General features: G+C 42.1%; 1 protein-coding gene across 1 annotated transcript in view; it reads right to left on the bottom strand.

Annotated features, from left to right (window-relative positions):
- The window catches only part of rtn1a (reticulon 1a), a 14882-nt gene extending 8181 nt beyond the window's left edge, over nucleotides 1–6701 (bottom strand). The window contains exons 1-3 of the mRNA XM_060871649.1: nucleotides 6335–6701; nucleotides 1844–2554; nucleotides 1049–1759 (exon numbers count right to left, since the gene is read on the bottom strand). Of these exons, the coding sequence (XP_060727632.1) occupies nucleotides 1049–1759; nucleotides 1844–2554; nucleotides 6335–6560 (1648 nt within the window). The 5' untranslated portion in view covers nucleotides 6561–6701. The remainder of the gene's footprint in view (nucleotides 1–1048; nucleotides 1760–1843; nucleotides 2555–6334) is intronic.
- Nucleotides 6702–11387: the final 4686 nt, after the last annotated feature.

The following is an 11387-nucleotide window of genomic DNA, read 5'->3' as shown; positions in this document are numbered from 1 at the left end:
CGATCACATGGTAAAACTGCAGTCCAGCCACTGAGGCTTACAACATTCCACCTTCACAAATGAGTGTGTGTGTGTGTGTGTGTGTGTGTGTGTGTGTGTGTGTGTGTGGTACATATCCCATTACATGAAAATAAAATTTCTATTGTAATTGAATAAATATATTTTCTTATTAAGTTATCATTATGAATATAAATGTATTTATTGCTTTACATATAAATCATGTTTTATATTGATGTCTTACATCCTTCTCTCCTCCTGACACCAGCACCACAGCAACAGCCAGTCACGCCACAAGATGTCAGCCTAAGCCCACACCCTCCCTACATCACCATGGCAACTGCAGGACCATGTGGTGTGATCTGTGTGTGTGTGTGTGAGACATCGGTGTTATATAATGTGAATATTATAAACCATTATGCTCATGATAATAACCTCTCTCTCTCTCTCACACACACACACACACACACACACTCACACACACACACTCACATCATTTTCCAGTCTTATATACTGCATTTCTTTTCTTTCGGGTGCTCTGTGTGTGTGTGTGTGTGTGTGTGTGTGTGCCTAATGGTTAAGGTCTTGGAAGACCAATTGGAAGGTTGCGAGTTCGAGTCCCAGGTCCACCGAGCTGCCACTGTTGGGCCCCTGAGCAAGGCCCTTAACGCTCAGTTGTTCAAAAATGAGATAAAATGTAAGTAGCTCTGGATAAATGCTGGAAATGTAAATGTGTGTGTGTGTGTGTGTGTGTGTGTGTATATGTATTGCCCCACATTTTACAGCAATGGTGCTTTCAGATAGAAGCATCTGACCTGAAAATGCTGCTCATTCTCTTTTTCACTCTCTCTCTATGTCTCTCTCTCTCTCACACACACCCACACACACACACACACACACACACACACACAGTGTAAATATAAACTGAGACTCCATCATGCTCCATTTAGATCACACGTACTACTAACTCCACCCACATGTTAAAGCTAGCTCCGCCCACCTCTGCCTCACTCTCTTACTTTTTTACTGCGTGACTCTTGTCTATCTTTACCTTTCTGTTTGTTGAAGGTGTGCAAGAAAAGCAGCAGCTCCGCCTCTTTAGTGGTCCTTTTTTCTCCGTTGCTAATCGTGCTTTTATTTCCTCCGTCCTCTAGGGTGCGCTGTTCAATAGACGGCATCACTGCAGGCTTGGTTTTAGTGAACGTTTGATCTTCTTCCTGTTGTGTCTGAGTGTTGGATTCTTCTCTCTGTTCTGCACTGGGCTTTTCTTTCTTTACATCCTGTTCTTTCTCTTTTAGGGGTGGAGAGACAGCGCTGCTCACAGGTGGAGGTGAGCTCGGAGGTGAATGTGGTTTTAGGGTGCACTTCACCACCTGCTCCCTCTTAGGGCTCTCCTCAGAAGCAGACTCGATAAGCAGGTCACTGTCTAGCTCGGCCTCCCTCTCCTCACGAAGCAGGCTGTAAAGCGGAGGGTTGCCATGTTGCACATATTCCCCCTTTGTGCGGATGGACCCCTCAAACGGATTGTTAAATCTTCCCTTGTTGCTCTGTTTCATCTCCACACCTCCACCTGTCGGCTCAAACGGTTTGCCAGCTCTGTGTCTGGCGGCGAACTGCTTTTCATGTCTTGGGGAATCGGGCTCGACTTCGGAATCTCCAGATTCTCCACTGTCCCGCATCCCAAATCGTTTTGTAGGGCCCTTGGTGTTCACACACTTTATCCCTACAGGCTGGAACAGGAAATCTGAGGGTGACTCTCTACCTGTGAAGAGACAGGTACAAAGTGTGAAACATGAAGTTTATGAGTGAAGGTGTGTGATTGGTGATGTAAGTGGGTGTGGTTTACCTGTGGGGGAGTGGTTAGGGGAATGATTGACGGATGAAGCAGCGCTGTCATCCTCCGGTTCAGACAGCGTTACCGTAGGAACACCTTCCTTTCCCAAACTCAGCACACTTTCCCTCTCTGACACTCCACCTCTTGCTTGCTCGGTTTCTAGGATACAGGAATCTGTCGTCACGGTGATCTTTACTGGACTGGCAGTGCGTGGTCTGTTCTCCAGTAACTCCTCGTCTGATTGGTCCTCCACATATGGGAAGGTGTTTCCCAAGTCTCCCATCACTCCCAGGTTTTCAGGATTCTTCTCCATGTAGCTTCCTAAATCAAACACCTCTTTCACCATCTTCGACTTAAACTCCATGGATCCATCTTCATCAACAGCATCATCATCATCATCATCATCAGGATCTGTGAGGCTCCTCATTGGCTGCTTTTCTGACCCAGTGTTTTCACGATGACCGAGGTCACCAAGGTTGTCACTCATATCCATGTAGTTGTAGGGGTCACTTTTTTGGGGGTGGAGGTCGCCGGGGTCACCAGGGGTCATCCCAATTCCAGAGTCGCTCCCCATAGGAGCGAGAGGAGAACGGTCATCCTCAGAGGAGAAGAGCGGAACGCTGGCGCTGAACGGGTTTGAGGACGAGTAATTAGAGGAGAGGAGGGAGGTGTAGAGGTCACTCTGCTTGGAGGAAGAGTTCAGGAACAGATCAGACACCGAGTCTGAGAGAGAGAGAGAGAGAGAGAGAGAGAAAGAGAGAGAGAGAAAGCTTTTAGAAGTGATACATTTGTGGGCTACTGTAAATTTCATGTTATTTCAGACACACACACACACACACACACACACACACACACACTACATATATAAAGATTATATATAAGTCATAAGTTATATATAACTGAGAGGTGAAGTGCAAAAAGAACAGATCATCTCTCTCTTGTGCAAGTATGATACCAAAATAAGATGACTGGTTGGTGTGTGTGTGTGTGTGTGTGTGTGTGTGTGTGTGTGTGTGTGTGTGTGTGAGTGACAGTATTGATGTGTACATCAGTGTCAGTGCATCCAGAGGGCTGTGTTTCAACATGAGCAGATATACAGCGCAAAAACACAGTCATCTGTGACACAATTACAGAGTAATCAGTTATTATTCTAACACAATGTAAATGTCTGCTCGTCTAACACGCTTTCCTACAGCTGCTTATAGAAAAAGCTCCTAATATAACCATTAAAAAATGTACAAACCCCGCCCACTCTCAGCCAGGCCCCGCCCACACTGCAGCATTTATCCTGTCCTCAGTGAACTGTTGTGTAACATGCAGCATTTTAATTCCCACAGTCTGAGACACAGCGTAGGCCACCCGCTATAAATAGACACCTGTGTGTGTGCGTGTGTGTGTGTGTGTGTGTGTGTGTGTGTGTGTGTGTTTGTGTGTGTGTGTGTGTGAAAGGAAATAGACTTAAAGCTCCAACAAATGTATAGAAACATAGAGGATTTATGCCTGTGTGTGTGTGTGTGTGTGTGTGTGTGTGTGTGTGTGTGTGTGTGTGTGTGTGTGTTTGTGTGTGTGTGTGTGTTTGTGTGTGTGTGTGTGAAAGGAAATAGACTTAAAGCTCCAACAAATGTATAGAAACATAGAGGATTTATGCCTGTGTGTGTGTGTGTGTGTGTGTGTGTGTTTGTGTGTTTGTGTGTGTGTGTGAAAGGAAATAAAGCTTAAAGCTCCAACAAATGTATAGAAACATAGAGGATTTATGCCAGATTGTTTTTGTCTTACCTCGAATCCCATACCCCACCAACCTCCACACACACACACACACACACACACACACACGTTTCTATCCTGGAGTGACGTTAATTCAGATCAGGTTTATGTATGCAGCACAATAGATTTTGTCACCCTGCAGCATTACAGACAGATTCAGATGCGGGTGAGTCACCAGTGCAGTGGTGAGGAGAAACCTCCCTGAGAGAACATGAAGAAACCTCGAGAGGAACCAGACTGCTGAGGAGCCAGTGCTGCTGAGAGTGTGATTATAAACCATTACATCATGCAGATGTAGAGTAAAGATAAACACAACTTAACAAACTGTGTGTAAAGGATGTTCAGTATGAGCTGATTGTGTCATTAACTCATTATTTCAAACCTCTGATTAGGAAAAACTAAAGTAAACGCCCCCCTCAGCTCGGATTCCAATGCAGGAATCTCCTCATCTCAGAGTTTAGCGAATCAACATGGCTGCTCCCAGCATCCGATCTGGAGATGAGTTCCGCTGTATTTCCACACGTCAGCTGTAGATCCATCGTACAGACATGCTCACTGAGTACATCTCTAACACTGACTCAACACGTCACCGCTCTGTCTGTAGTACAGATGAACACGGAGCTCGAACACGCAGAAATGACATGATGAGCAGCTGCTGGACACAAAACTACAGAATCCAAGTGAAATGAGATACTGAGGAACAGCAGAGAGACAGACTCTACATCACAGCACTGATCCACTGAGTTCACGGGTTAAAGTGTGTGCTTTTTATTTCAGCTGATCTCTTCCTTTAACAGTGGACTCCTGATGAAATGCCATATAATATATACAGCAGAGATGGGGGACTCGAGTCATGTGACTTGACTCGAGTCAGACTTAAGTCGCAAATTTGAGACTTGAGAGTTGCTTGACAAATATTAAAGAAAGACTCGACGTTGACTTGACATTCATGACTTGAGACTTGACTCGGAATTGAGTTAAATGACTCAGAGATGGGGGAATCGACTTGACTCGAGTCAGACTTAAGTCGCAAATTTGAGACTTGAGACTTGCTTGACAAATATAACAAAAAGACTCGACTTGACTTTGACTTGACATTCATGACTTGAGACTTGACTCGGACTTGAGTTAAATGACTCAGAGATGGGGGACTCGACTTGACTCGAGTCAGACTTAAGTCGCAAATTTGAAACTTGAGACTTGCTTGACAAATATTACAAAAAGACTCGACTTGACTTTGACTTGACATTCATGACTTGAGACTTGACTCGGACTTGAGTTAAATGACTCAGAGATGGGGGACTCGACTTGACTCGAGTCAGACTTAAGTCGCAAATTTGAAACTTGAGACTTGCTTGACAAATATTACAAAAAGTCTCGACTTGACTTTGACTTGACATTCATTACTTGAGACTTACTTGTGACTTGCACATGTGTGACTTACTCCCACCTCTGATGTACAGTATATCGTATACGTATATATATATAAAATGTGTATATCTTTGGGCTTCATGACAGTTTGTGTCTCCAAGGTGACCCTGTGACTTGAGCATGATGTCTCCTGTTCTTTTCTCACACTAATACAGAAAGATTATCAGTCGACATCGAGCTCCAGCTTCTGCTGTTATCTTTATAAAATACCAAGAATTACATTTTTTTAATGAGGTTCTAAAAAAATGCACTTACATTAAAAACAAGTCTCTTTATATGTAAATATATTACAATTGCAAAAATCCTCTTCACAATTTGTTCCTGTTTATTACAGGATCAGATTCCATTGAGGTATTTTCACCGGAGGACTTTAACATTACGCAGTACTGATGCTGAGATACGACTCGGTGCCATCACTCTGAGGAACTGACTGAGGAACTGTAACTCCACTCCACAGACAGCTTCTGCTTGTACTCTCTTTTTCTCCTTGCTGCTGTTCTGCAGAGTCACTCGACATTGTTAAAGCACAGAGTGTTTAAGTCAGGATTAAGACTAAACTCAACTTTACACTCTTTATTAAAAGCAACAGTGTGAATCAGTAACATTTCAGATTATTAGCACACAATTCATTTCACTCAGACTGCCCGCATATTTATACAATAAAAAGAAGAGTTTCTGCATCATGAGTGATCTCACACACACACACACACATGCACACACTCTCGCTCTGTCTCTCTCTCTCTCTCTCTCTCTCTCTCTGTCTCTCTCTCTGTCTCTCTCTCTCTCTCTCTCTCTCTCTCTGTCTCTCTCTGTCTCTCTCTCTGTCTCTCTCTCTCTCTCTCTCTCTCTCTCTCTCTCTCTCTCTCTCTCTCTCTCTCTCTCTCTCTCTCTCTCTCTCTCTCTCTCTCTCTCTCTCTCTGTGTGTGTCTCTGTGTCTCTCTCTCTCACTCTGTTTCTCTCTCTCTTGCTCTCTCTCTCTCTATCCCCCCTCTCTATACCCCCCCCCTCTCTCTCTCTCTCTCTCTCTCTCTCTCTCTCTCTCTCTCTCTCTCTGTCTCTCTCTCCCTCTCTCTCTCTCTCTCTCTCTCTCTCTCTCTCTCTCTCTCTCTCTCTCTCTCTCTCTCTCTCTCTCTCTCTCTCTCTCTCACTCTCTCTGTGTGTGAGTTAAAAGTTTACAAGTTCGTCCCTTCTGCCTGTATAATCAGACACTCTTAATGTTCAGAAAGCCTTAAGCTCAGCTCTGTCCTGCTCTTGCTGCGACTTTTCCCACACATTTTTTTTTTTGACGTGTTGCAAACCATCTATTACCTGAGGATGCAGTTTCCATGGCAACGCAAGTTCCTCCGCGCTCCTCATCACCCGGACAGGTCTGTTTAAGCGCCCTCTTCTTCCCTTCTTCCTCTTCCTCCTCCTCCGTTTCCGCCTCCTTCTTTTTACACTCCCCCTCTTCCTCTTCCTCTTCCTCGTGCATCCGACCCAAACGCGGCCCGGGCCGCTCACGCTCCTCTCCGTGTGGTTCTCCGGTCCCGGACATGCTCGCTCACTCAGTCACGCACACGCGCAGATCAGATCAGATCGGATCGGAGACGTGAGAGAAGTCGGACTACGTTTTTAAAATAAATATCGCAGATCTGACACGTTATTGTTTTATCTAACTGGACGTGCTCGGGGTTCCCGTCGCGCTGAGTACTGAAGCGCGCACTGAGGCTGGATGCGTGTGTTTGGTTCTGAGTGTGACGTCTGTGTGTGTGTGTGTGTGTGTGTGTGTGTGTGTGTGTGTGTGTGTGTGTGTGTGTGTGTGTGTGTGTGTCCAAGAACAGTTATTTAACTCTTTGCAGTGGAGACCGGATCCTGACACCAATAAACAGTTTAATTAACCAAACAGATGAAATGATTCACGTGATTTTACACGTACTTATTTAGTAATTACACGTGTTTTGGGAGTACAACCAGCTCTTACACTTGTTTTTATTAGTACGATGGATTGGAATGGACACATTTAACAGCCTGCAGTGTGATGAAGCAGAAACAGAAGTTCACTGAAACCTCTTTAACAATAACAAAATGAAGACTTTATGGGCTGATTCACTTATTTAAGCTCATGTCCAGCTGTTAGCTACAGTAATGTCACATTAGTGTTTACACCAGGATAAAAATACTGGATAAAACAGACTGTATTTATTAATATGAAAAGAAACAAAATTAAAGAAAAGAAGAAGATCCATTAAGTGGAAATAAAAGGAAAAAATAAATAAATTCAAAAGCAGCTTTACAGAAGATAAAAAACATAATACAAAAAGTTTAAATATATATTTATATAAAGATTAATATAATACAAAAACCTCAAGATTAATATTAGATTGTGTAATATTAGAATATTAAATGTGTATGAGGGGGGCACGGTGGCTTAGTGGTTAGCACGTTCGCCTCACACCTCCAGGGTTGGGGGTTCGATTCCCGCCTCCACCTTGTGTGTGTGGAGTTTGCATGTTCTCCCCGTGCCTCGGGGGTTTCCTCCGGGTACTCCGGTTTCCTCCCCCGGTCCAAAGACATGCACGGTAGGTTGATTGGCATCTCTGGAAAATTGTCCGTAGTGTGTGATTGCGTGAGTGAATGAGAGTGTGTGTGTGCCCTGCGATGGGGTGGCACTCCGTCCAGGATGTATCCTGCCTTGATGCCCGATGACGCCTGAGATAGGCACAGGCTCCCCGTGACCCGAGGTAGTTGAGATAAGCGGTAGAAAATGAGTGAGAGATGAGAGAGTAAATGTGTATGTATTTATCCCCAATGAGCAAGTCTGAGGTGGTAAAGGAAGCCTTAGATGGTAAAGGAAGAAACCTTGAGAGGAACCAGACTCAAAGGGGAACCTCATCCTCATCTGGGTGACACTGGAGGGTGTGATTATAAATATACAGTCTGATAAATGTTGTATTGATGAGGAGGTTGTTGTCCTCAAAGACCACATGTAGTTGGCATCTCCTATTTAATATAGCAGAGTCCAACTGGTGCTGAAACATCTCTAGATGCCTCAGGATCCTCACAGAGTCAGTCTCATCTCAGTAAAGGTCCAAAATCATCATGACATGGAACACAACTGGAGCTGGTACAATTTCTGGATGCCTCGGGACGGGTAGAAAGAGAGAAGCAGTGGAGAGGAATTAGTGTAGCTGCTGTTCATAATATTAGCAAGCACTAGATGATAATGTATTAGAGCACAATACTCTGGGTTGCATTATATGTATGTCTGACTAATCTACATTTAAACTGGGAAAGTGTGTCTGAGCCTCAGGAAGACTATTCCAAAGTTTGGAGGCTAAACACGAAAACGCTCTCCTGACTTTAGTAGACTTAGATATTCTGGGAACTACCAGAAGTCCTGAGTTTTGTGATCTCAGAGAGCGTGAAGGATTGTAGCGTGTGTGAAGACTAGTTAGATACATGGGAACTTAACAGTTTAGAAAAAATAACATTTGTTCTATATTTAGAAGTAAATCTTTGTGTAGTGTTTGCAATGAAATAACCAATTTTCATAAAAAAAAATCGATGTGTCTGTTTTTCTCATGAATAAAGAACATAATAATAATAATAATAATTTTTCATTATCACTTTTTGGTTAATATTTTACGTTGTTGCTTTCTTTTATTAAATTCTTTACTTTACTATCACAATTTTATTCCTCTTCTTCTGGAGACGATTTTTTGTTTCCTGTCTTTAAACAGCTAGCTGAAGAAATGCTAAGTTAAAGTAGTAGTAAAGAAGTTAAAGGTAAATTAGGGTAAGTACTGTATGGCAAACTTTCAGTGTGTGACACGGCTGGCCTGTTAGGACAGGACGGTGTCAGACAAACACGGGAAGATGCTGCTCTCATTTCTTGCAGCATAGCACATACTGTAGTTTAAGAACAGGCCTAGTTAATCTGTGACAATCCAGAGCCAGGGCCAGGGATCAGACAAGCAGGCTAATCTGACCGGTACCCAGGGTTCACAATATAGCTAGAGACTGTGTCTGTTTCCCCGAAATAAACCAAAAAACTATAAACACTCAGAAAATTTGTTTCAGTAACCTTATTAGCATAAAAGAAGATCATCAGAGCACAGCCAGGACCTTTGCTCTGAAACTATGACTGTTAAATATAAAATCAGTCAATATTATATTTTTCTTCTTCTTCTTATTATTAATAATATATTTATTTCTTTTTTTCTCTTCTGTTTTTATACTTCTGTAAAGCTGCAATGTGATAATGTGAATTGTTAAATAAATGGAATTCAATAATAACAATAATAATAAATAATAATAATAATAATAATAATAATAATAATAATAAATAATATTAATAATAAATAAATAATAGCAATAATAATAATAAAAAATAATAAATAAATTATAATAATAATAATAACAATAATAATAATAAATAGTAGTAATAATAATAATAATAATAGCAATAATATTAAGAATAAAAAAATAAAATAAATAAAATAATAATAATAATAATAATAATAATAATAATAATAATAATAATAAATATAGCTGGAAGCAGCGATACCGGGGTCAAGCTGATCAGATGCGCTCACAACATGTCGCTGATGAACCATACCAAGTTTTGTAGCGATATGGCATTGCATTCGTAAAATACTGAACTTAACGTGAAAATTCAAAATGGCCGACACACAAAATGGCCGTCCGAAAACCGTTTGGTATCGTTTGACTCACTATGCCTCAAGGAGTCTAACAAAAAAATCCTTCATGATTTTAGACTCAAGTTTGCAGTACTTATAAGCAAAAATAGCTGTTTTTAAAATCTCGTGGCCACTAGGTGGCGCTGTCACGAGACGTTGCAAGCTAATAATAAGAAAACTAACGATAACAATAGGTGTCTACGCCCCTAAGTGTGTGTGATAAGTGTGAGTGTGTGTGTAAGTGTGAGTGTAAGTGTGAGTGTGTGTGTAAGTGTGTGAGTGTGTGTGAGTGTGTGTGTAAGTGTGAGTGTGTGTGTGTGTAAGTGTGAGTGTGTGAGTGTGTGTAAGTGTGTGTGAGTGTGTGTGTTCCTCGTATGTGAAAACATACTTGGCAATAAAGACCTTTCTGATTCTGATTCTGATGAGCAAAGGATATGCAAGAATTTTGTCTCTAGGCCTTACGAGTCAGCAGTTATGAACATGAACATAATTGGATTTTTGGACTGTTGGTGGCGCTAGAGGGTTTGAGCTAGACACACCAAAGTTGCTATAGTAACTTCTAAGATTGGCCTCTACATGACCAGAATCAGAATCAGAATCAGGGCTCAAATACATTTCAGCGTGCTCGCCATCATATTCTTTGATGTGTTACACGCCAACAGATAGGTCTATCAATAAACTTTTGATAACTTTTTGTCTGGAGTGTCTCTAGATGATGCGTACCAAAAATCAAGCCAATCAAACGAGCGCTCTAGGAGGAGTTCAAAAAAGTAGGTGTGCAATATAATTCAAAGTGGCGGACAGGAAGTAGGTTTCACTATGATATTTTTGGGATCGTTGGACTCAGCCTGAGCCACAACAAGACGTGTGTGTGTGTGAGTGTGTGTGTGACTGTGTGTGTGTGTGAGTGTGTGTATGTGTGTGTGAGTGTGCGTGTGAGTGTGTGGGTAAGTGTGAGTGTGTGTGTAAGTGTGAGTGTGTGTGTGTAAGTGTGAGTGTGTGTGTGTAAGTGTGAGTGTGTGTTTGAGTGTAACTGTGTGTGAGTGTGTTTGTGTGTGTGTGTGTCTGTGTGTGTGTGTGTGTGTGTGTGTCACTGTGGTGCTGGTCATTTGCACCAAACCTCACAAGTTCCCCCTTTGGGGCTTGACCCCTAATAATGAAGAAGAAGAGGCACGTGCTGTTCATTTGCTGTCGTTTGGACCACATGACATTTTCTCATTCATGGTTCTCAAAAACATTGTTTTTCAGGTTGTGAACTTTATTATGTTGAGCTTAGAGCGTCACAAATCAGTACAATATTATTAATACGATAAAAAGAAATGCGTTTAAAATGTAAGTTGAAATGTAAGTACAACAACATCAGCGCCCCCTGTTGGCCGAAAATAATTCCAAAATGCGCCTTAGCAACCGAGCCGCGTTCGCGCTTAGCAACCGGTTTAGAGGAAACATTTCACAGGATGAACCTCGGTGTGGGAGCTGGAAATGCATTTATAACCAAACAACAAGCGACATATTTAGATTTCCCTCCAAATATGTGTTTTATTTAGACGGATAAACGTGACCCTGCTGTCAGATAGTGAATTTGTAGACGTTATGATGAACTGTCAACTGTCGTGTGTGAAGGAATGTGCATCAAGTAGCTTAGCTTAGCTTAGCTTAGCATAGCTATGTGGCTAGGTGTA

This window comes from Tachysurus vachellii, chromosome 6 (genome assembly GCF_030014155.1).
Source record: "Tachysurus vachellii isolate PV-2020 chromosome 6, HZAU_Pvac_v1, whole genome shotgun sequence".
In the NCBI taxonomy this organism is placed as follows: Eukaryota; Metazoa; Chordata; class Actinopteri; order Siluriformes; family Bagridae; genus Tachysurus; species Tachysurus vachellii.
This window is presented reverse-complemented; position numbering and strand designations above follow the sequence as displayed.